A 24141-nucleotide genomic window follows, 5' to 3' on the forward strand; every position below is an offset into this window, starting at 1 on the left:
CCCAAAAGCCCAGGTCAGACCAGCCTGTCTGCTCTTCCCTACGTCAATTCAGCTCACCACTGAGAGCTGTACAAGAATATTCAACTCCTGCACTTCTTGAGGTCTGCAAAAAGTCAGCCCAAGCTCTGTTCTTATGAAAGAAGTTTTGTGAACTCAGGAATGCGCTGAAGCTCAGCTCACCTGGATGGGGCTCCGAGCACTGCAGGTGTCCCTGCTCACTGTGGGGGGTTGACACTCTTAGAGTGACCTCTAAGGCCCTTTCTGACTCAGAAGATTCAATGATTCTATGCCTTTGGGAGCTATGGCTAACCAAACGTTGGTATTTTCTCTAGAAATGAGAAGATGCTGAGAACATCCTGAGGAACCCATCTGTGTAAGTACCCCTGATTCTGTCTGCTCGCCCCTTCTCCCATTTCTTCTGTACTTTGATGTGCAGAGGATGTGTGTGAAGGTCTTGAAGGTCTTGAACCTTTCTTCAGACTTCTGCCTGGTGCTGGGGAACCAACTGAATTAGTGTGACTGTGTGATGGCAGTCCATGTATGTAACAGGGAAATTTGGTAGGCAGCAGCCCAGCGTGTCCTGGGGAGCAGGGGGTCACCATGAACCTACGGGCACAAGGACTTGGCTGAAGGAAGTTCGCAGGGAGAAGCAGAGCCCTCCTGCAGGCACCTGCTCTGGGCAGGCACCAAAACACCGCAGCTGCTGTTGTTCCTTCTATGGGCTTTGCTCTTCAGTTCACTCGCTGATGAAACGATAAGGCAACAACAGTTTCTTTCAAAAGACCTCCAACGACTCGCTTAGGAAATTGCAGATGTTAAATTCAGTTTAGAACTGCAACCGACTTCCTCCAGGCAGGGTGAGTGGGAGATAAATTACAGCAACTGCAGTGCACAGAGGTATTTCTGGAGGCACCTGCTGCCAGAATTGGGGTTATAGTCATAGAATAGCACGATTTGGGACTGCGAGGAGAACTGAGCCCAGCTCCTGGCTCCACACAGCACTGCCCACAACTGATGTCACTCACCCAAACACTTCTCCAGCTCCAGCAGCCTTGGTGCTGTGATGGATGCCCTGGGGGCTTCTTCATCAGCAGCCTTTGCAGAGCCCCACGTAACGCTGCAGAGCTCAGTTTCAAGTGTCTGCAGTTCCACAGAGGCTCCTATGAGGCACCGTCTGCCCTGAGTCTGAAGCCAAGACCCTATGGTTGGACCTCAGCGCTTTTGGGGTTTCTTTATTTTTCACTTCTACCCAAAGTATACTGAAGAATGGAAACAGCCATTCCAGTTGGTGAGAGGGGAAATGTCTTCCTTTTCCTTTGGTCAGTTGCCATAGGCAGTGTTTTTTTTTCTGGATCCAGGCGTCTTCTAGGGAAAGCAAGGAGAAAAACTGCAACTCTGAGCAAGACAGGAGGAAAAACCTGTTTGTCTCCAGTATCTCCAGCCTTCTCTCACCTGATCAGAGACACCACGTTCTGAGGCACTACAGAACTCAGCAGCTACATGGGAGGATGAGACACTGAGTAGCTTGAGCACGGTTGGAGACAATGATGTCCACAAGTCCTTGCCAATCCTGGGCACTCTGTGATCCAGGCAGTCTAACAGTGCAACTACACCTGATGTCTCCTCCTCCAGAATTAGGTCTCTTGTGACAGGAGAGGCAAAGAGTTTCTATTCGCTCACAGTGATGGCAGGGAAGGCAGGGACCCACGTGAGGGGCTACGGAGCATCCTCAGGGTGCCAGGGACTGGGGCTGTTCTTCCACCACACACACCACCACCACTCCCAAATAAGCAACACTGAAGCAGGTGCTTTTTTAAGGAAAATGTATTTTTGTGAAAATAGACTTTATTATAATAAAATTTGATATTAAATAAAAACATACCTTATCACCAACATCTGTGGACACTGTGCTGGCATCATTCACATACCTCACATAACTGTCCTTCTCAAAACAAGTACCCACTGAAACATGCAAAGAAAAAAACATAGCAAAGGATAGAAACCATGTCGTACAAAACTCCGTGGCTTAGAAAGGGATGTGACTGAACTGAAGGAACGCATCATCTCATATGGAAACAGCTGCAAACTCTCCATCCCCAGCTCTGCTCTCCAAACGCTCCAACAAGTGAGGAGCAGCGCACTGAAACAGCCGAGTGAAATGGTGAGAGAGGTGGACAAAAAACAAAATAAATACATAAATAAATAAATAGAGAAATAAATAAATAAGGCGGAGTCCCCAGCCGGCGCGTGGTCACGGCGAGCCAGCCAAGAGCAGCTTACAGCAGCCCTCGCCATTGGCAGAAGCATCGACCCCCTCCTGGGTGTCGCCCCTTCCTCCATGGGAATCCGTGCTGAAACACGACTGAGGCAGTGTGGGATGCTCCTAGGCACAGCTGCGTATTTACAGGTTTACAGTACAAATAACTCACTTGTCAGCCCAGAGACAGCAAAGGGGATTCACAGGAAAAGTGCAAATTTTCTTTGCAGGAAGTGAAGGACTCGACACAACCTCCTTTGGACCAGAGAAATACCAGGGGTGTAGTACAAGGGAGCTCTTCCTAAGGGGCTGGGGCTTTGTTGGGAAAAGCCATTGAGCTAACTTACAGCCAGAGTATATTTCTTAAATTAAAATATTTACAGGGAACCGGTGCATCGAGGGCTGCGAGGAGCAGGACGCCCTACTGTGGAGGAAGCTGCATCCTAAAGCCTGGGCCTCACACACCTCAGTGCCGTGACACTTCCAGAGCCGCTGCCCACCTGGGGGGGCACCCGTGGCTGAGCTCTCAGCAGAGCATGCAGCTCACCTGCTGAGGAGCTTCCTCTATTCAATAGAACTTTTCTGCTATGAAAATACTCTAATCAGCTTATTGCCAGGGCTTCTCCTGAATTGTCAGTGCCTGTGTGGATTGCACAGGCAGTCCACACATGGCGATAAATCCATTGTTAGTCTTTCTTACTGGACCCAAGTTTTCTGAAGAGCTTTTTTCCTTTGATGAAGAAGCCTCTCTTCTTTTTACTCTGAGCAGGTAAGTCGCTGCATTTGAGAACAGCCAGCGATGCCCGCTCTGGACGCTGCTCGCCCGTGGCAAGGCAGGAAGGTGGTGCAGGAGGAGTCGGTGAGAAGTCACTGTGATCAACAGATCCATCTGGATTTAACTGGGTGGGAGAAGAGAAAACAAAGGAAAAGAAGGATATTATGCCAACAAACCCCAGCCAGAAAACCCTGCCTTCTCCCACCACTCTGTCCCTCACCCAGCAAGGCTCAGCCCCTCCATGGTTGCAGATTCAGTTAGGAAGCTTCTGGTAAAGTGTTCTCTACTTCTCACCCAGATGCTGCCTCACCTCAGACACTCCAAGATTCCTTAACTTCAAGCTACAAACAGTGTAGTAGAAAAGCCTCGCTGAGGACCTGATGGAAGATGCTGCTTCACAGCTGAAGAAACAGAAGTTCAACACCTCCTGAGTGCAAGGATGGAAAGACTGCCTGCTGGGTGCCTGCAGTCAGGGCAGGATGGGGGCTCCCTGCACAGCCTGGGCAGATCTGAAGCAGCTCAGCAAACTGCACAATTGCTCCTGCCAATCTAGGCATGAAAGACTGCACGCAAAGGGAGAGGCAGGCACCAGGCCAATTCAGAAATGACACAACTGTTTTCAGAAATGACAGCTCATTGTCAAATAGTTACAGGGAAATGGCTGCAGTTCCCTGTCTTTGTGGCTGCAAGTCCTGATTCCCAGCTGTGGTACGCGATGCCCAAGCAGACTTCCATGCACAGAGGCACTCATACACACACACAGATATTCTCAGAGGTCTCCATATGGCAGAAAAACAACAGGAATCACTTTACAGATTCATCTGGTAAGAGATAAAGGATGCTAAAATCAGGGTTTCTTCCCTGTGAGAAAAATGGAGACAGAACCACTCTGGCAAGATCCTGCTGAAAGCTGTTGGGGCTGATAACAGTGGTGTTAGTTGGCAGGGGATGGTTTCCAGTGCTCTCTTGGGTATTACTGATTAATCCAACCACACAAAAGCAAGTCAAACACAGATCTCCTCCCGCTGCTCCCCTCAAAACAGGGGATCTGACCCCCAAGCCTCAGCATTGATTCTTTGTTATCAGACAGAACAATTATCCACACAAGGTTGGTTTTAGGGACTAAATGTTACTGCTTTCTTAACTTGATGGGGTCCCAGGAGGTTTGAGGAGTATACTGAGGAAAGAGTGAAATCAAGAAGTGAAAAACAGGGGGATCCTGCAAAGGCTACATGAGGCATTTCTACAGTGGTAGAGCAGCAGGTCTGAATTACAAAGCAGATCTTTTCTAAACCTGAATACCCAGCACTCCTACATTCGCACTGCAGTCCCCAAAACCACCAGATAATCGTTCAAAACAGCACTTTATGTGCTGAACACGGCTCCAATTTAATACAGAACTAACTGAGCAGGTAAAGAACTGCCAGCAGAGGGCTTTAGGCTGGTGTCAGAGCCCCAGAACAGCTTCTCAATCTACAAGAACAGCAAGAACAGGAACAAGCTGCAAGTGTGGAACTCTCTAATAGGCTGGTTAGGAAATGGAAGAGATCTTCTCACACAAACTTACATGGTTGCTCTCTCTCTATGTATCATTCATATCTATCACTGGACTCTTCTCTTCCTCATTCTCTGAAGGAAAGAACCGCCATGGGTGCATAATACAGGCAGAAATAAATACATGAAATCAATTAGAATGGAATACTTTCTGAAGATGCTTTACAATCAGTCTGACAGAAACTGTATTGGCAATGCAAAAAAGATTCATTCAGCAGCCATGGCATTAAAGCAGGCCACTCCTAGCTGCTGAACAGCAGTGTTTCAGTGCCCTCGCTTGTGATCATAACTTCTTGGATACTCCTTTTTGCACTGCATTTTTTACTGCTCACTCCAGCCAAATTGATGTCAGTTTGAAAGTTAAATTGCTTTACCTTTATCTGTTGTCAGCATTTTAAAATTTGCTCAGAAATAGTTCTAATAATTCACCTTCCCCAGTTCAACATTCAAATAGTCCTTATTCTCAAGCCTTTGTCATATCAGAATGCAAAAAGCAAATGGGAAGAAAAGATCTGGTGAAAACTTGAAATCCAAGAAGTTATAAGCAATTCAAAAACCACTCCTGGTCATGCTGGAGAAACTTCTGTTAAGACTTGAAGTCGCTTTAACACAGCCCAAAGCTCAGACAGGATACACGGTGAGGATACATGCTCATTGATGAGTTAGCTTTTAAGATGAATGAAGCTGGCAAATTTGATGGGAGACCTGTTATGCTGTGTTTAATATTCAAACAGTGCTTCCCTAAGGGCTGCCAGGGGCTTTTGCACTCCCCCCATTCACCCCAACCCAGAGATGCTTCCATCTGTGTTCTGCTAGATACACACACCAACACCACACTTAAATGGCACACTCCTAAACTATGGAATGAATATGTGGAAGACCAGAAAGCCTCAGGTGGGGCTGTATCACACAGTGCCCCTAAAATATTCAATAGGAAGACATGTTCCTTCTGCCTTACCTATCAGGAGCTCTGCTTATAGGTGTGGATGCTGTGATTGCTATGACAGCCAACAACTCCGTGGGTCAGGTTCTGCCTCTCCTCAGAAATCACTGAATGTACTTAAATGTAGTTAGGTAGCACAAGCTTGGTTAGGAGCAGGGTAAACATACTGCTTTTACAAAGAGACAGGCAGACAAGCACGCCCTTCGTATTTGGAAGCTGTTTAGATACATCTGGACTGCAAAGCAGAGACCAGGACTGTGTGGAGTCAGAGTGGTGAACTGCTGCGTCCAGGGGAACAGGAACCTGCTGCAGAACCCAGCACAAGTGGAAAGGGCAGAGCAGAGGGAGCAGCTGCAAACTGCAGGGCAGCAAGCAGAAGCAGCTGGTGCTCCCTGCCCAGCAGCAGAGCCCTCAGGATCCTGTAAGCTCATGACACAGCCTGGGATATGGCAGGCCAAACTGACGTCTTATTGGTGAGGAAGCTGAGACACAGAAGAGAAATGCAAACAGGTACAAGAGCACAGGGGCTGCGTATGCCACGAACACCATTTGCTGAGCCACATACTTCACATTTGCAAGCAGCAGATCAGTTCTCTGAGCCCAAATGGTTAACTGAATTTCCCATTATTTCCCATGATTTTTTCACTGAGATTTCTGGGACCCAGACTGGGGCTGGAATGACAATTCTTGGACATCTGAGCAGGCCTTTGCCAGCTGTTACCTGAGAGGATGTCAGACGTGGAATAAGTTGTACTACCAATTCAGCCTGTTACAACTGTACTGGCTCAGGTCTCCTTTGACACCTTCTGTTCTAATTGATGGATAATTTGGGAAGAGTAAATTGTTCTGAGGGAAACAAGAGAAGAAAACCCTCCCTGAATACTTGTTTCCACTCAGAATTTCGACCTGTGCAACCTCCCAGTTGCCAAACAGTGGTAATAAGAGCTCATTAAATACTGCAGTTCCTCAGCACATACCAGCATTTGTGGGCTGAGATCAAAGGGACTGAGTATCCTACACAGACAAGCATGAGAGACCCAAAACTGCTTCTGGGTTTAGGAGATGATCCAGTAAATTATCCATAAACCTTATTTCTGATGCATTCCTGACACCTCTCACAGAAAGGCATTGAGGCTGTGGGACAAACACTGCACCCACAAAGCTTGATGTGTTGGGCTGCAGAGGGTGCCTGTGGCAGACCAGGCAGGGACAGGGAGATGAAAGTGAGCAAAAGGAGGAGCAGAGCATGAAAAATAGGACAAATGACAGTGCAAGGAGTTAGAAAGCTAGCGTGACACCAGTGAAGAGACTAACAGGAAGATTCAGGACAACACACTGCCTTTAGGAGTAGCTCACAGCCAACCTGGCTTTGCTCTTCCACACTTTTATGGGTCTGTGTACCTCCCTGTCTCCCACTCTCTAGAATACCACAGCACAGAGGATTTGGGAGTCACCAGAGAGGTGCCATACTTCTGGCCTCACCCACTGAGGACTGACTGAATCCAGCATGTGACCCAAATCTCCTGCTGAAGCATTTGCTTGAAAAGCATCAGAAACATAAAGCAAGGGGGGACAGCCCAACCTTGGAACTTCTCGCATCTGTGAGTTGCTCTCAAAGCTTCAGGCCATGAATTCATTCATCAGATCTGGTTGAGAAACTCCCCTGTATCTTCTGAATTTGCCTGAGAACACCTTGGACAGGATTAAGATGCATTTAACTTGGGAGAGGTGGAAAAACATTAGTGCTTAGTTGTTAATAATCCCAGAAATCCTTCACGTGGATATGAACATATCTGAGGAATACTGTGCCTGGGAAGCCACCTGAACCGTTCTGTGTGCAGTGGCATTTCACACTGACCCCTGTGTGCATCTGAAGAACTTGCTGTTGGAACCTGCCATGTTCTTTGCTCCCCTAACCAAACTGAGCATGAGGATTCCATGAATGTTGCTCTTTGGTACCTTTTTTTCATACTAAGGTTAAATCTTTAAGAACTCCTGGTGCTCCCCTCTAAACTCCTGAGCTCCCATGGGATGAACTGAGCTGCATGCAATCACTGATGTGACTCCATGAGGTGCTGCATGCTGTGCAGAGCCCAGTCTCCAACCACGTCACAGTTTGAATGTCTGCACTACGCAGCCACGCAGTCTTACCTGGCTCTCAGCGCCCAGCAAAAAAGTGTCTTTATCTTTTGAGTGAAGCTCCTCAGCCACGTCTCCATCTGAGGTTACAGCTTCCAAAAAGTTAGACGGGACAAGCCCTCTCTGCTGGTTCAGCTCTCCCTGCAAGATCAAGACTCAGTTCCCACATCAGGTTTCCTGGCTGAGGCAGAAATAAACAGAGGAGCAGGCCCATGCAGAGAAGGCCTGAGAGAAGCCCAGGGACACACTCATGTTGGAAGCATCCTCAGGAAATTTCACAACTCACATTCTTGCTTGCTTAGTTGTGGAACAACTCAGAATGCAAAAACACAGGAGATTACAAGAAGAAAAGCTGACAGTGAGCCACAACAAATATATTCCAGGAACACAGAAACATCAAAGTTGTAAACTGTGAAGCCTATTTGCACTCTACAAGCTCAAAAAATTCCCACTGATGTCCTGGAAGCAACTGGAACATGGTTGTGCCAAAGGCTACCTAGAGGCTTTTCATTTACTCTGGTATTTTGCATATGTTTATACATTTCTAAAGAATGAAGTACTGCTGGTACAACATTCTTGTCTCTGCTCACTGACATCTCGAGCTACAAACCAAGCACGACTGTCATTCTAAAATGAATGACAGTTCATCAGCAGGTAGCTGGGTGAGACAAAACCACCCCTGCAATGTTGCTTGGACAACAGCACGAAGGAAGTCAAACAAAACATTCGCAAGACTCTCCTCTGAATTTACCCCAGTTGTGAGCCTCACCCTTTATGTGTGAATACAGACTTTTCTGTTCAGGAAAAGATGAGCTAAGGAATGTGCCTAACACACAGCTCACTGGCAGGCAGAGTCCCCAGCTATTCACAGTAAATCAAGCAGATATCAGTGTTTGCTGAAGTTGGGATGTGGTAGGACAGAGGTCAGTGTACATTTTTATCCTTGTGTTACCATTTCAGCCTCCTGCCCTAGGCAAGACCATGTGTCAGAGTCCTTGGTGACAAATCAGCTTGCAGCAGAGAGTGATGCAGCTGCTGACGTACACTGCAGGAAAATGTATTCTAGGCTTTGGGAAAGCTGCAGTCAAGTTACACCAAGAAAGAAACTCATAACCATGTGGATATTAGTTTAGAGGAGTACAGGCTGCAAGAGACAATCTGTCTGCACTGAACAGGGATGCGTTCATTTCTTCCATTAGCAAAATAATATATTTTGTCCCCTAATTTCTGCTCTCCTGCCACTAGATGGATTCCAAGGATTTCAGATGTAGCCAAAGGACCTTCCCAATCCCAGGACTTACATAGTAGAATCCATCATCATCCATGGACCCAAACACAGTGATAATGTCCCCTGCACTGAAAGTCAGTTCAGCCTGCAACGAGCAAAAGAGAACAAATGAGCAAAATGATCCAAGAGGAGCACTGCCAGAATTTCTCACCAGAAACACAAGGCCACCCTGGGCTGCTTGTACAATCTCACCACAAGTGATGATGGCCACTGTGTGAAGACTTACAGGACCAGAATTCAGCAGGACAACCAAATTAGGAAACTGGAATTCAGTGTTAAGGAAGCATTTCATAAAATAAGACAAAAACAAAGCTTCAAAATGGTTGAAAACCACTAGGTTAGGTTCAAGACCTAACATCAATTCCAGAAAGTGGCATTGAGAAAAAGCTGAACAAACATCAGGAAAAAAAAATATATATATATATATATTTTTAAACATAAACACGAAATCCTCTTCCCTTGGATGATCCTTTTCAGGATGCAATGCTCAAGGATTAGTTACTACCAGAAATGCATATGAACAGGAAGATCTAACCTGAGAACACAGAATTACTGCACAGGAGCTGTGATCTGTTGTCTGCCACTTGAGGGCAGAGTCCTTGGAGCACAAGACCGAGGTGAAAGGTACAAGTATTCTCATCTAATGGAAGACATCTCCCAGTGGCAGTGAAACAGCTGCTCTAAGATAGAAGATCTGGAGTCTCCAAATAGGCTGTGTAAAAGGCAAGTCCCATTGAAGAGACTAGCTCTACACACATGAAAGGGTTGGCTGGAAGAGACCCACTTCTAATATATTTATATTACGTAGTTCCCAGGACTCAATTTCTCTCCTGAGGCTGTAGGCGCCTACTGCTGGTTGTGAATGGCTTTGTCCTAGCAGAAAGAAGCTTCTGGAGAACTTCATTGACAACACAAAAAATTGCACAGCTGATCCCAATAGGACTTATTGCAGGATCATAAACAGCAAATCTAGTGACCAAATTCCTGATGAATCAAGTGACCAGATCTTCTGGGAGGGTGCATAGGGAGCAGCTCCAACTCTGCAATGTGGACAGGGTCTTACTGACAAGGTTTCAAAAGCAATCTTCAGCCAGATGTGTGAATACCTATGTGGATGCTGTTTAATGCATGCTCTCATTATACCTCTCCCAAGACAGCTCATCACCCCATAACACTCTGTCCTCAGAAGATTCTCTTGTTCATAAGACACCTGAACCAGGCAGCAAGCATTATCTGCACTGTGCCACCTCTTGGTCATCTGTTCTTTTTAGTATACATGGAGAGAACCTGAATTCAAGCCCCATTACCTTTGCTCAGAGTAGACTAATGCTGCTACAAAGGAAGAAAGAACAGAGCATGCTGTAATTTAGAAAGCCTTTTTTTTTTTTTCCCCACACAGTGCTCTGCAATCTTTCCACAGGAAATACTTATCCACAAAACTGCTGTCTGGATTATACCTAGAGACTGCTTGAAAAGCCACAATTTAGAGGACCAATCCATTAAACTGGAGCTAAGTCCTCTTTCTCGAACGAAGATCTACACAAATCTTTGCCTTGTCAACACAACAGATGAGCTCCAAGACTTTCACCGTAAGTATCAGAAGTCAGTTCAAACCCTTAAAGGGATTTTCCTTTTACTGCAGGATGTCCAGGGTCACTTGCTAAAAGCAGGGGCTGTTCAGTCCTGTCTGAGCACTTTCAGGACGCTGCAAGGCCCTGAGATGCTCACAGAGCTTCACAGAGATGCACACTGAAAATCATTAGGGATATGCTGCTTCGTATTTGCAGATTGCTGAACACGGTTACCTCTGACAGAGTGTATCAGCAAAGTTTACATTTTAAGACTTGTTTTAGCAGCTATATTGTCATGCTATAATCACCTTAGTTTTGATCAAAGTACTAAGTGTCTCAGAACAGGTGAAAAAAGAGTGGAAAAAGAAACCTGTCAGAGGACTGAGCAGTTGCTGGTTACCTCTGCATCTGCATTTGGCGAGCTCTCCTTAGGGTTGTAGTCGAAGACAGCCACCATACTTCGAGGAGTCAGCAGTTCAGCTTCAAAGTCCTGATGCTTCTGTCCTGTAGGACAAAAACATAACAAGATTTACTGAGCTGTAAGTTAAAAGAACATTCCAAACCGTAGCAACTCCTTCACCGTTACTGGGAGTGAATTGAGTAGAAGTAATACAAAGGGGAAACTGAATGGGCAAGAGATCTTAAAGGCCCCAGAGATATCTGGTAAAACAGTCTTCTGCTCTCCTCCATCCCTTTACAATCACAGAACTGGTGACACCCTGCAATCCACTGTCCTGGTATCCTGTCTATATATACAGGAATGTTTCTTTTCATGTATTTTATTTTCTATTTTAACACGCACACTCAACACTGTGTCAAATGGACATTTCTCACCCCTCCACATAATGCTTTGCTGCTGAGCTACAAAACTGGTTTTCTGTGCGCCCATCCACACCAGCACAGAGCTCAGCACCAAGGGAAGGCAGGCCTCACAGCTCAGACATCGCAGTGCATTTCTACAACCTCCTGCTTGCCTGCTTGCTCAGCCCCATTTCTTCTTCTAGACTTATTCTGCAAAAACAAAGTCTGGCACCACAGAAAAGATAAACTGTTCACTTCTTCATCTTATGGATTTACACCCTGCTTCAGGTAGACACTGGGTGGCTTAGTAATGGGTTTGCAGGCGTGACATCAACAAATCTCAATACGCCACAGCAGGGTTAGAATCCCCTCAAGAGACACTGGATTTTAGGCACAGCAGCACCAGATGAGTAAGCAAAACCTTTACCTTCTAACACTCCCTGGTTAGTCAAAGGTCACTTCACTCACTACTAAAGAACTAAAGCTCTTCCTTCCTGAGAATGCCCATTTTCTTACAGTGCTCTAAAGGATGAAAAAGGGACTTGGATTCACACTTGGCCACAAAACTTGCATCTGCTCATATGATCATATGTTAGCAACACAGCATTCCTCTTCTCATGGTAATAAAGAGCAGTTCTCACCTGGATGAGACTTGTACTTCTCCTGTTTATCTAGTTCTGTTGGGGAGGAAAAAAAAAGTATCCAGTCAATGGACGTCCATCTTTCAATAGTGTCCACACCACACAACTGACAAACAACAATAAAAAGAACAAAGATCACAGCAGCAAACAATAGAAGCAAACTGTTCATGCAACTCAAAGCCTAAGCCAGTAACCATGACTCAGGGACGTAATAAGACGCAGAGGTCAAGCTCCAAAACTATAAAAGACATCACTGTTGTTAAAAACTTAACACCAGCAGGGATGGGCTCTCTTTCCACTTCCTAGCAGTCGTACAGAGACAAACATCTGAGGGTCCTGTAAGCAAGTAGTACAAATTCAATGCAGTCTGTAATCCTATTGCAAAAAATCAAAGAGGAAGCAGTGGGTGACACAGACCTTTCTTGGAGCGTCTGGGTTTTGGAGGAGGGACGGTTTGGCGGCGTGGAGGTGGAGAAAATGTGCCATTTCCTTAATAAAAATCCAAAAAAGCAAATAAATAGACAAGAGAAACAGACAGTGAATGGAAAGTGAAAAGCATCTTGAAGAGCGAACAGGCAACAGAGTGGCACGACACGCTTCCCCTGGGAAGCAGACACCAAGACTTCTGTGCACAGAGCCTCAGTCTCCATTTACCATATGTGGACTCAGATGAAGCATGATCCACATGCTAAGTACACAGAGAAATCCACACTGCATTTTTGCCCACTAATGTTATCGCAGTACACAGCAGACAAACTTCACTTTGCAGCTTTGCTGCATTTTATCTTTCAGAGGGAGCATCACAAGGATAAAATAAAGCCTTTGTACCATCAATACCTGGAAAAAGCCAAGTGAGGGGCATCCCATCAGCTCAGGTGCAAAGGGACTTTGAGCTGGAGCTAAAACTTCTGCACAGAGCAGGGTCAGTCCTGCCTTTGGACCAGGCTGCTCAAATCTCTTCTCACTGGGTCTCTTCTCCTGGCTAACGAAGCCACGCTCCCTCAGCCTCTCAGTGCAAACCGTTCAAACAAATCCACTGCCCCTGCAAACTGTGTGGCTCTTCAATGCTTGAAAATGTCCCTTGAAGTTCCACAAGAGCGAAAAGAGGATTTCTGGAGAAGTCAGTATATGCATTCCTTCCCTAGCTGAGCCTGCAGGAGCTCCAGACCAACCACTCCAAGGCCCTCCCTTACTTACAAGGCAGCAGGAAAACAAGAGGCACATACAGCCCAGCTGCCTAAAGAAACAAGATCTGGTTTTTGTGCTCACACTGCTGTGAGGCGTGTTTCTCACTACCACTGCACTTCAGAAAGCACTCAAATCCATTGTTTCTGCAGTCTCAGAGCTACTGAGGTTTTTATTCTGAGAACATGCAGGGTGAGGGACAGGGAGCCCTGTACATCCACACGGAACAAAGGCCACCACAGACATCTGGCCACCTCTGAGCACCAGAAGATACACTCAAGAAATGCACTACAAATGTTCTGAGTGTGAGAAAAGCCTTACTAAAATCTCTGCTCCCTCCAGACGTGAGAGGGGCTGCGAGTCACAAACCTATCAAAAAGCATTCAGCCACAAGATGAAAGGTAGAAAGGTAGACTGTGTGCCTCAGGACTCACAGGACCCTCAGGACATGACACCACTATTGCAGATTCTGTCACTCAAGCAGGGCCACCCCTGCAGGCTCAATTACAAACTTGCAAAAGAAGGGACAGCACAGAAGTCAGAACTGTGCATTGAGACTCTGGGGGCAAGCCCTAGGGATTATTTGGGTGGGCTGCATCAGCTGCAAAGCTTGAGAGAGTGACTGAGCTTTCCACTTTCAAAGCCAGCACAGCACACACATTAAGAAGATACAGTACCTATGCTGTCCGTTGGTGGGTCAGCAGGAAGAAACCCTTGCTTTAGGAGCTGCATCTTGATTTCATTATTCTCCACCTGGACTTCAGATACCATGTTACAGGGTATGTATCCCTCTCTTCCTGCACATTCACCCCTGTAGAAGCCATCAGCATCCTTGTCTCCGCACACCTGCGAGGCAAAAGATAGGCCAAGGACTGTTGATGCTGCAGGGACCAAGACAGAAAGCAAAAGGAGAAAGGGAATCCAAAAAACTCCCAAGATGAGGGGGCTCTGCCTCCCAAGGTTTATGCTGTCCTTGGAACAAGAAATGGATCCATATGGAGCAGAAGATGTTCACCAAGGTCTGCTCCTACCTTCAGGATCTGCCCCTCCTTAAATGGGAGCTCCTCTTCTGCCGCATCAGGGTTAGGAGACATGGAAACAGGATCGTAATCAAACAGGGCCACAAATATTCTTATGCCATCATCTTTAACCGTGGTTTCTGAAGCAGAGCTCCTTGGAGGACCTAGGCACAGTCAGGGGACACACCAGAGAAAATGTCAGCACCACTTCCCTGCCACAGACCCGCATGGCTCAAGTACTGCCCAGCAGTCCCCCTATGCAATTTCCAGCAGCCTCTCTTGCTGCCAATTCTCCCCTCCTTCCCCACTCACCTGGACTGGAAAGCAAAGGCTTCTGCATTTGGCATCTTCTTAAGCTCCTGCTCCCTCTTCTGCTGGGAGTCTGCCAGGTAGCTGAGCCAGGCAGCTCCTGGCCCCTAGGATCTTTATTACCAGATGCCTGCAATAGGAACCACCAGAGAGTTAGTAGCAGCCTCTGCCTTCCAACTCATGTGAACAGCGCTCAGCCCAAACGCACTCCACAAAGAGCAGTGCATCCAAATGCAACATTCCTCTTCAGGGACACTCGAGAGCTGAAAATGCTATGGGAGTTGGAAAAGAGAGCTAAATGCAGACAGGCACCCTGCCTGACAGTGATGTGAGGATGCAGGAAAGGGCATTTCAAGGGAAGGCAATGACATTACAGTCATCAACTACAGAAAGCTTTCATGAATCAGCTTATTTCACCAGGGATTCTCATTTGGGTCCCACAGTCTCTTGCTGTAGGTGGGAAGACCCAGTGTGAAAAGGAATACTGCATCGGTGACACTTGATCATTTGGCAGGAAAAGCAGAAGCAGCTAATACAAGAAAAGCCACGGAGCAGCACAGAACTACACAATCTCCCAGATATTCTTCCGGATGATCCTAGAGAAGGGTCCTTTCTCTGGACAACACTGAACAAAGCAAGATACAGGCAGGCCAGGGAAGCAGAAGGGAAGCTAACACCACTGCAAGCTGCTTCAAAGCCAGAATAGGAAAAGTCACCCAACCCTTTTGTGCAAGGAGGTGCTACGTATCCCCTTCCAAGGATGTTCGAGCCTCCTTCTCCAGCCAGGTGACTTACAGTCCTGCTCCCAGCCTTGCTCCTCAGAGCTGCTCTCACACCTCAGTGCTTCCTTCTCCTGGCAGAAGGATCGCAGCCGCCAGCTTGGAGACCCAGCCCACTCCATACCCTGCTCTTCTACTCTCTCCAGTCTGGTCAGGTTCCTTCTGCCATCTGTGTGGATAACTTCAGATTGACTGGAGCAATCGCTCCATTCCCCCTGACAGTTCTGGGCCCCTTCTGGCCACAGCCTGCTCTCAGGAGGGGATGAACAGGTCGAATCCTGATCGTCTTCAGAGTCATACTCAATGTCTATTTCCAGGCTCCCGGAGCTGGAGCAGCGTGCTGCCATCCCAGCAGGTTCTGCAAACCCTGAAACCACTGTTTTCCCATAGTTTCTTCGAGAGGCGCTTTGCCTAGCACGAGTGTATGCATCAAACCCCTCCTTACCAGCAGAGCTGCTCACAATGTTCAGCTCCTCCTGGAGGCTGGGAGCTCTGTACAACCCGCCTCCCATCTGGCTGCAGTTGCCCAGCAGACGACTGCAGTGCTCTGTGGAATCATTCTGTCTCTTCCTACCCATCTCAGGTCGACCCCGCATCTTCTCTCGATAGTTATTTCCCTTCTTCTTGCTCCGAGTGGGGCTTTCCCCACTCTCGGACTTCAGATCATTCTGTTGGTAGCCCCAGTTCCAGTTTGCCCTTTTCTGACTCCAGCTGGGGCTCATGTGGTCAGCACTCCCTCTACTCTCCTTAGCAGTCTGCTCCTCCCGTGCAGTCTGAGCAGACGGATCGGGGGAGGAATCACTACCATCTGCCTTTGGAAATGGATCCTGGGTGCTTAGTGGTTTCTCAGACCTTTCTGCAATGTACGTAGGTGCTTCCAAGGAGCCTTGAGGATTTTCCTTTTCCTCTGTAACACACTTCTCATCCTCATCTTCATCCTCATCCTCATCCTCATCCTCATCCTCATCCTCATCCTCATCCTCAGTCACTTCAGGGATGCTAAACAATTTCTTGCTGTGGTTCTTCTGAAGTGGGAGCTCTAGTATCCTTTCCAGAATCTCCTCATCGCTGTCAGTATCACAAAGATCCATCTGTACCCAGCCCCCGAGAAAAGCCACAGCCAGGACAAGCAAAGGAAAAAAAGAGAGGAAATATGCATTAAAAAGAGAGATAAAGTTACAGGTGATTCCCTCCCAGCACAGCGATATGGAGCGGCGACTGTGGGCTGCAGAGAAGCAAGGGTAGGAAGCAAACGATAGCAATGGGTCTTCTGGCAAAAGACAATCAGATGAACTAGCAATGCAGTGGGAAGCAAGAAAGGCCAATGCATGGAAGAGCTCCCTCCCAGGCCCTGCCTCCACACAGACAGCTGTCTGCAACACCCTTCGTCCTGCCTGCTGGAACCCCCACAGCTCCACCACTCCCAGTGTGGTTGGGGGACAGGAGCTGAACAGTTCCTCTGCAGCTGCTCATTGCACATTGGAGCTGCTCAGTGTCCAGGAACCTCTCTGCACACACACTCACAGCCTGTGACCACAAGAGGACCCACAGTCCTCCCCTATCTCTCCGTCCTCACAATGGAACGTAAGGAAATGACCCTGCACAGCAAAATCCTGTAGCTCCAGGGAGACATGCATGCTTCTGTCTCACTTGAAAGCTTGGAAAGAGCCTACCAGGTCACAAAAACCTTTTGGAAAAACACTACTGAATTTTAAAATTTGTTCCAAAAAACTGTCTATGTTATGTTTTGCCTCCTACTACCTTTATACTAAAATAAAAAGGTAGAATCCTAGAAACAGAGCATAATTTAGGCTAGAAGAGATCTGGAGGTTTGTATTCCAACCTTCCTAACAATTTACATCATGATATGTTCTAAAAACATTTACAGGTTACAAAACTTATGTAGCTACTGATGCTTTAAGCTACAGCCATGAGGATGCCAACACACAGAGAACTAAAAACTGAACCACAGAGGGAGAAAAAGGTAGTTGTAAGCTGTCTGATGATCACTCCATCCTCCATAACTTTTTCCAAACAAAAGCTGGTCTTGAGTTGTATTTAGGAAGAGTTAGAAGTGACCTCTGGAGATCTCTAGTTGAATCTCCTGCAAGGGCAGGACTGCATTATGTGCAATCTACTTGGCAGCACGACTTTTGCCAACACTAAAGCAGTGTAAAGTTGTGTAGCTGAGGATTGAAAATGCCAAAGAACAGAGCTCCTCCACCTCTGACCCACGAGATCTGTCCCCAGGTTGCAACTCTCACCTGGGAAAAGATTCTGTACTTCTGTCCAACATGAACCACACTGCAACTTGTGGCTGTTGCCTGTTTCTGTACTATTTGCCACCAACAAGAAGACTTTGGCACTCTTCTCCTTGTAAGCATCTTTCAAATAGTTGCAGGCAGCTACTGGATCTCCTCATTGCCAGACCAGTTTTGGGAAGCTTCCGAACACTCTCCCCACAGGACATGCACTCTAGATTCCACCTCTTAAGCACTTGTTAGCAGCAATTATTAATACACAAATTCACAAATGCAACCATAAAAATCAGACCAGTAACACTTATTTTAGCCATTTATGGAGTTGTGGCCTTTGCTTTTGAGTTTTGGTACATTAAAATAGGGAGTTGAAGCTGAAGCTGTGTAAATGTAAAGAAGTGAAAGAAAGACAATGAAATTCTATAACATGAGAAGGATCTGGGACTCCATAGTCCATTAATAATCCAGAAGAAAGCTAAATAATCTATTAGAGGTCAAACATATATAATCTATAATCAGAGCCCCTCCATTCCTTATCCTACAAATCCTAAAAGAGTTGGCTGAGGAGACCCCAAAATAAGCCAGAATGTTACTGAGCATGCAGAAGCCCAGGAAACTGCTCTGCTGAGGCTCGGCTGAACTTCTGCCATCATCTTCTCCCACACCACAGAGCAGTGAATGGAACCTGTGCCTCGTGGTTCGCTACCAGGCTCTCCTCAAGCTCCTGACATGCTGCCCTGCAGCTCCAACCTCCCCAACCCACCCTCAAGAAGGGGAAAAAGAGCAGCAGCAAATTTACTCCAGATTCATCACACATTCTGCTACTGACTATTTAATGCTCACCAGATCCACTCCATCTGTGTTGCAGGCTATGAGCTATAAAGGTCAGCAGCAGTGAACTACATCTGTTCTACATAAATTAGGACACATTCTTTCAATAAAGGCAGATTACATTTCCTTCAAATCTTTCTAATTTCTCAGCCATTCACCCTTCATAATTTCCCTCATGCATACTCATTTCAACTGTCATAATTTGTATGATTACATCCTACTTTCCAGTCATGCAGATTTAAGCACGTTTCCTGATGCAGATGCATTGTAACACTCTAACTCGTTTTAACTGTTTGAACTTGTATATGTGTAAATCTCTCATGGTTCCACTTCAGCAGTCCTTTCTCACTTGTAACATCTGAACTGCAAAGTCATGGCACTGTTCCCATGTGCAATCCACCCTCATTGAGAGCACGAAGATCTAAACAAAACCATCTGAACAAAGCTATTCATGTTCAGGAGTGTTTGTAGGACTGAAACCAAAGCATTAATGCCTCTGCTTTGCCTTTGGAAGGATGGTGGACTGGGACGCGGGCAGACTTCACAAACTCCTGTGCGCTCACTGTTTACATCTATATTAAGAACATGATCAATAGGATTGATTTTTCACCCTGGGTTCTAAAGTTCACATTACACTGTGTGTTTTTCCAACTAATTAAACCCTGAGTACATTTACTACTTACAAACACCCGCCGCTCTCACACAGAACTTGCATTTTACTAGAGTAAGACAACACTGAGAATAAAAGAAGAGCAGGCAGGAATTGAGCCAAGCACTGCTGAGAGAGCTGGGCTCAAAGCAGCCTCTTCTGTGAGCTGATGACATGGGATGGCTGCACTGGCATTCCCCACAAGCATAACTCTGCTACAGGTTACCTTCTCCCCATTCTCCCTGTAACAGGGCTCTCTTGGATCCCATTTCTTCTCATCCAGAGCTTCTGAAGACAGTTCATCTTCCTCTTCCTCCTCCAATATATCTGAAAGGTCTGAACTACGGTTGTGCTCAGCAGAAAGAGTCAGCTGTCGTCTTCCTATTTCAGACATTTTTTCTTCTTGCTGTGGAAAAGCAAAGCAGACTTCTTTCAGGCACCCTGTCTATTTGAGCGTTCATTCACTAGTACATGTGCAGGTCAAGTGTGGCAAGAAACAAAATGAACAGCACTCCGTGCAGCAACTGGCACATGCACACACAAACACGTGCACAGACACACAAAACTGACGGACACATTCTGTTGCCTGCAAAGAAAAGTTTCACTTGAAACTGCAAAACTTAGGCACATCAAATACAATCCACATCCCCTCCATTGGCAGAAATTTATCCAAGGTAAAAACAAACCTCTCTTTTCACTCTGGACATTTCTTTCATCACCTCCTTGCTAGGTGATAACCTCAGGAACTCCTGGCAGCTGCTTCCAGCCATGTTTGCCTCTTGGGAGGTGCCCTCCATCTCCTCAGCCAGGTCGGGGGAGGGCAGGGGCTCTGGGCTCAAGTTCTTCTCCTTTGCTTCTGTCTCTCTTTCAGCACTGGGACTTTTTGGTGACTCCACAGAGCACGTATGGCAGGTCTCCATGCGTATCTTCAGGCTACCGTTAGTTGGGCTTTCTAGCTCTGGCATTTTGGTTATGTTTTGCTCCAGCTGGGAAACAAACAAACAAAATTCATCACCAGGATAACCACAGCACCTGTTGCAGGACCATTCCTGAGCCTCCAGGTGCACGCTCTATTTCCGTTCCTCTGCAAAGGACCATTAAGGACAGTTTGAGATGTTCTTGGTGTCTATACCAGCAGCCCAGAAGCCAACGACAGCAGTCTGTGGCTATCCTTCCCCCCAGCCCCTTCTTGTCAAGGAGCAAAGAAACTCAGAGGAGGCACCATCCAATATTTGTGAGCCAAAAGGGCCTTCAACTCCCAAACTGTCATTTCTCACCACGTGTTCTGTGTCAGTGTAGGAGGATCCTGGCAGTCAACTGGTAGCCTGAAAGGCTGGCCAGCTCTGAACTAACTCCTCCCTACCATTAACTGCAAGTGGACACAGGGCACTTCTGCTATAGCACTCTGCTTTGCACACTGCACAGCCCTGCACAGTTTTACAGCAGCAAGAGCAAGATGAGTCCAACCTACACAACCAGGCCATTTCTCATTCTCTCATTCCAGAGGAACATCTTAAGAACCAGCTTACAGCATAGCTTGAGCTGGAGGTGAGGGCACTACCCCAGCTCTTCTTGGGGCTTCTGGGTGCTGTGAAGAAGAATATACACAGAGAGTACAACGGTGTACTAACAGCACAGTAGTTAGGTCACTTACTTAAATTACAGAGATTTTAAATCTTGCCCAATAGTTGTTTCTGCCTTTTATGACCAGTCATCTTAGTCTGATTTTTAGGGAAATCTCTGGGAGATGGAGGAGTGAACCCCCAAAAATGATGAGAGTAAGGCAGATGGGCTTTCATCAGTCACCTCCTTTGCTAGCTAGTTATCTAAAAGACAGCTGCACTGCAACGGAGTGCAACTGTGGCTTAGGCATACTAAGGCATACTTTGAAGATGTCTACACAGACTTCTGAGGAGATTTACACTGCAGCTTCAAAATGTCCCCTGGACTCAGGCCAAAGTTAGGCAGGCCTGGACCTCATATTTAACCTACCAGGTAGACTCCTATTGCCCTGCTTCCCTTTGTTAACAGCTGAATGAAGACAGACATCTCAAGCAACAAAGATGATTTGTGTCTCTGAAGCACCAATTTCGTTCTTCTGACTACAAAGGAGAGAAAGCAACTCAGTCATGTGCAGCCATCTACACCAGACATCTAAATGTGGGCAAATGAATCAAAACGACTGACTTGTGGTGCCAGAGCAGCAAATGAGTGGGGAATGGAAAATGACAGCTGTAATTTTTGATTCGATGTCTCAATTTTATTAAGTATTTATGTGGTCTTTGATCTCGGGCCCACACAGCTGCTGATGCTTAAGCAGTTAAAAAAGTCTTCCTCCCTTCTACCCAGCTCTGAGCTCACACTGCCTTCATTAACAGTCTTGCTGAATTTGATGGTCCGAAGCACTTTTGTGAGCCTCTAGTCAGCATGAAAGGTGAGAATAGGGAAAAGATAACTTTCCCTGATATAACACCTCACATAGCAACAGGACCTACTTCCCTCTCGTCACAGAATGAGCACCTTACAGACAGTTCACCTCTTTTCTCAAAGACCTCCCAGACACTTCTCACCACCATCTTAAAAAAGCCTTGAAATCACCCATCTACCCCAGAGGCTTTCAAATGCCCAATGTCATGACAGCTTGCCAACTCTCCTCCAGACAAGGCTAGGCAGCCACTAAGGTGTCCCCATTTGCTGGAGTGTTTGCTCTGCAATGCCCAAATTCACCAGACTGGAGATGATTCCTGCAAGTCAAAGACCACAGCAATGCCAAATCAACACTGACATCACCATTAGTGAGAAGATCCCTTTCAGCACCCAGCCCAGAGGAGTTCATGCTTTCCTGATTCTGTTCCTGCCCTGCCTGTACACATGTGACCAAGCACTGAGATTCAACTTCTCTTTCACATATACAACACTCTGCCGGTTTGCCAGCCACTGGATGGCTGCACGCTAGCAGCTTGCTGTTACATTCCCCTAAATGATTCATTCTCCTTCCCAGCAGTACTGGGCAGGAGACGTCATGTACTTACCAGCACTTCTGTCCCTTCACCCAGGCTTTCTAATTCTGCTTCCCTCGAGGAGACAGGCTCTGTGCCCTCACCCAGGAGTTTTGTGCTGCCTGCTTGCTGAGGAGGCACAGTCAGGCATTTCTTGTCTTGTGCAGCATCTGATCCCAGCAGGGAAGTGCCTGAGGTGTGCACCAAGGGAGCGCTGGACAAAGAGAGCTGCAGCAGCGAAGAGGCTTTCTCTGGCAGAGATCGTGCTGAGCCATCGTGGCTGGAGGAGAGATCAGTCAATTTGGCATCTGAGCTACCAGTGGGGACTTTTTGTTGAAGCAGGAGAGCAGCCATGTGGTGCGTGGGTGGGCTGCGTGCAGGCAGAGAGCCCTTGGATTCCCCACAGGGCAGTCTAGAGGTAAAAGTAGTAGAACCAGCAGAATCTGAAGGTGAAGAACAATGAGAGGCTCTCAGCAAGACTGAGGAAATCTGGGCTGGAACTGAATCCACTGATTCTCCATACGGGGACATTGTTCTCACAGAAACCTCCCGGCACGCCTGGAACATCTGAAGCTGGGACAGGTCCACAAGGACACTCCCGGCCGTTGGAGAAGTAACTTCTATTGCCTGCAAGCAAAGAAGCAAGAAGCAGTTAATTACAGTGTGCAGCTCAGTATTTCTGAGAAGGGCAGTTCTTGAACCCAAAGTTAGCTAAAGCTGTTTCCACCCTTCTGCACAGTAACAACACAGAATGAATGGTAAAGAGAAATTGCTGCTGTTACTATCTGAGAAACTGGATAGTCTATAAAGTAAGAGTATCTTCTCTTCTGCTCCAGGTGTAAACCATTTTTGTTCACTGCACTTTCGAAGGCCACCTTTTTTTTTTTTGCCTCTTTTTCACTCTGGCAGAACTTTTCCATATTTGTTTTTTTGACGCATGCTATGGAAGAATTTCCATGACAAACAGCAGTCATCCAACACAGCACCGCTCCGTTCAGTGCTGTGCTCCTTTCAGGAGCTGTGGTTTACCTCCCCCATGGCTGATGGCACATCATCATGCACACATAAAACTGCAGGCCACCTGCAATACAGAAAATCCTTGGAAGTTCTTTATTGGTATTCATATTGGGTGTTTGGGCATCTCTCCCTTCACCTATTCCTAATTTAAAGAACTACACCTCACTCCTCAGTTTGAGACAAGTCCCAAGCGCTGCCAAGGCTGTCTGCTTCTCTCTACCCATCCTACAGAAGTTATAACTCACTGTGACACCCAGCAGTGCTCTTTGTGGATTCTCACTGTTATCACTCTGAAACAGTCAGAACGTGTGTTCCCCACAAACCCACTGCTTCCCCAAGAATCCAGCCAGTGCCCAGAGTGAGACAGAGGAGGCACACACTGATTCTCCAGTTTTGCTGGTGAAGGGTCCTGCCACAGAAACTTTTATTGTTCAGTTACATCAAGAGCACATCAGCAATCTTGACAGATGCCTTTTTCTGGTAGGCATCAGCCAAAAAAACCCACCAGCCCAAGAACTGTACCTTTTCTGATATCGTTCCCCTCACCTTCTGTCCATCCGCATACACAGCGTAACCGGTGACTCGAACTCCGTTGGAAGATCCTTCAGCATCAATAGTGACAGGTAACCAGCTGATAACAAGGATTCCTGGAGAGGGACCAACTTCTACCTGGACATCCAGAGGAGCATCAGGTGTGCCTGGGAAGGATCAAAAGGATCGTTTTCTTGCTTACCTCACTACAGCATCACAACAAGCTAAACCCCGGTTTGTATCTAAGAGAAAACTCTCACACCAGACCTGCCGCTGCAGAACTGCACTGGAATGACTACACTGGCTTCTTGGGAAGTGACAGACAAAAACAGAACAAGTAAGGTGCTCTGACTCTGGGAAAGCTTTAAAGCACAGAAAACAAAACTTTGCAAAAGTAGCTGAGGCCAAGATGCAGCAACCCTTAGAGCAACATGAGTGCAGGTCACAGCAAACCAGACTGTTCATACCCTGAGAGGCATGCTGCTCAAATCAGCAAAGGGGAGGTCTCTCAAGAGCAGATGAAAACAGAAGAGATAATAAACTCTTAAAACAAAAGAAGTATTAAGACAAAACAGGATACCTCCTCACGCTCTGG

At 46.7% G+C, this 24141-nt stretch overlaps 1 protein-coding gene across 1 annotated transcript in view; it reads right to left on the bottom strand.

Annotated features, from left to right (window-relative positions):
- Window positions 1-1814: 1814 nt before the first annotated feature.
- The window catches only part of TSPOAP1 (TSPO associated protein 1), a 62602-nt gene continuing 40275 nt past the window's right edge, over window positions 1815-24141 (bottom strand). Inside the window, exons 17-30 of the mRNA XM_042880006.1 lie at window positions 23562-23713; window positions 22032-22625; window positions 19686-19985; window positions 19226-19405; window positions 15204-16352; window positions 14486-14612; window positions 14186-14337; window positions 13832-14000; window positions 12387-12458; window positions 11970-12005; window positions 10928-11031; window positions 8970-9041; window positions 7681-7809; window positions 1815-3156 (exon numbers count right to left, since the gene is read on the bottom strand). Coding sequence (XP_042735940.1) covers window positions 2944-3156; window positions 7681-7809; window positions 8970-9041; window positions 10928-11031; window positions 11970-12005; window positions 12387-12458; window positions 13832-14000; window positions 14186-14337; window positions 14486-14612; window positions 15204-16352; window positions 19226-19405; window positions 19686-19985; window positions 22032-22625; window positions 23562-23713 — 3449 coding nt within the window. The 3' untranslated portion in view covers window positions 1815-2943. The remainder of the gene's footprint in view (window positions 3157-7680; window positions 7810-8969; window positions 9042-10927; window positions 11032-11969; window positions 12006-12386; window positions 12459-13831; window positions 14001-14185; window positions 14338-14485; window positions 14613-15203; window positions 16353-19225; window positions 19406-19685; window positions 19986-22031; window positions 22626-23561; window positions 23714-24141) is intronic.

The sequence above is a fragment of the Lagopus leucura genome, unplaced genomic scaffold, assembly GCF_019238085.1.
Source record: "Lagopus leucura isolate 7727_CA_CO unplaced genomic scaffold, USGS_WTPT01 Super-Scaffold_100024, whole genome shotgun sequence".
In the NCBI taxonomy this organism is placed as follows: domain Eukaryota; kingdom Metazoa; phylum Chordata; class Aves; order Galliformes; family Phasianidae; genus Lagopus; species Lagopus leucura.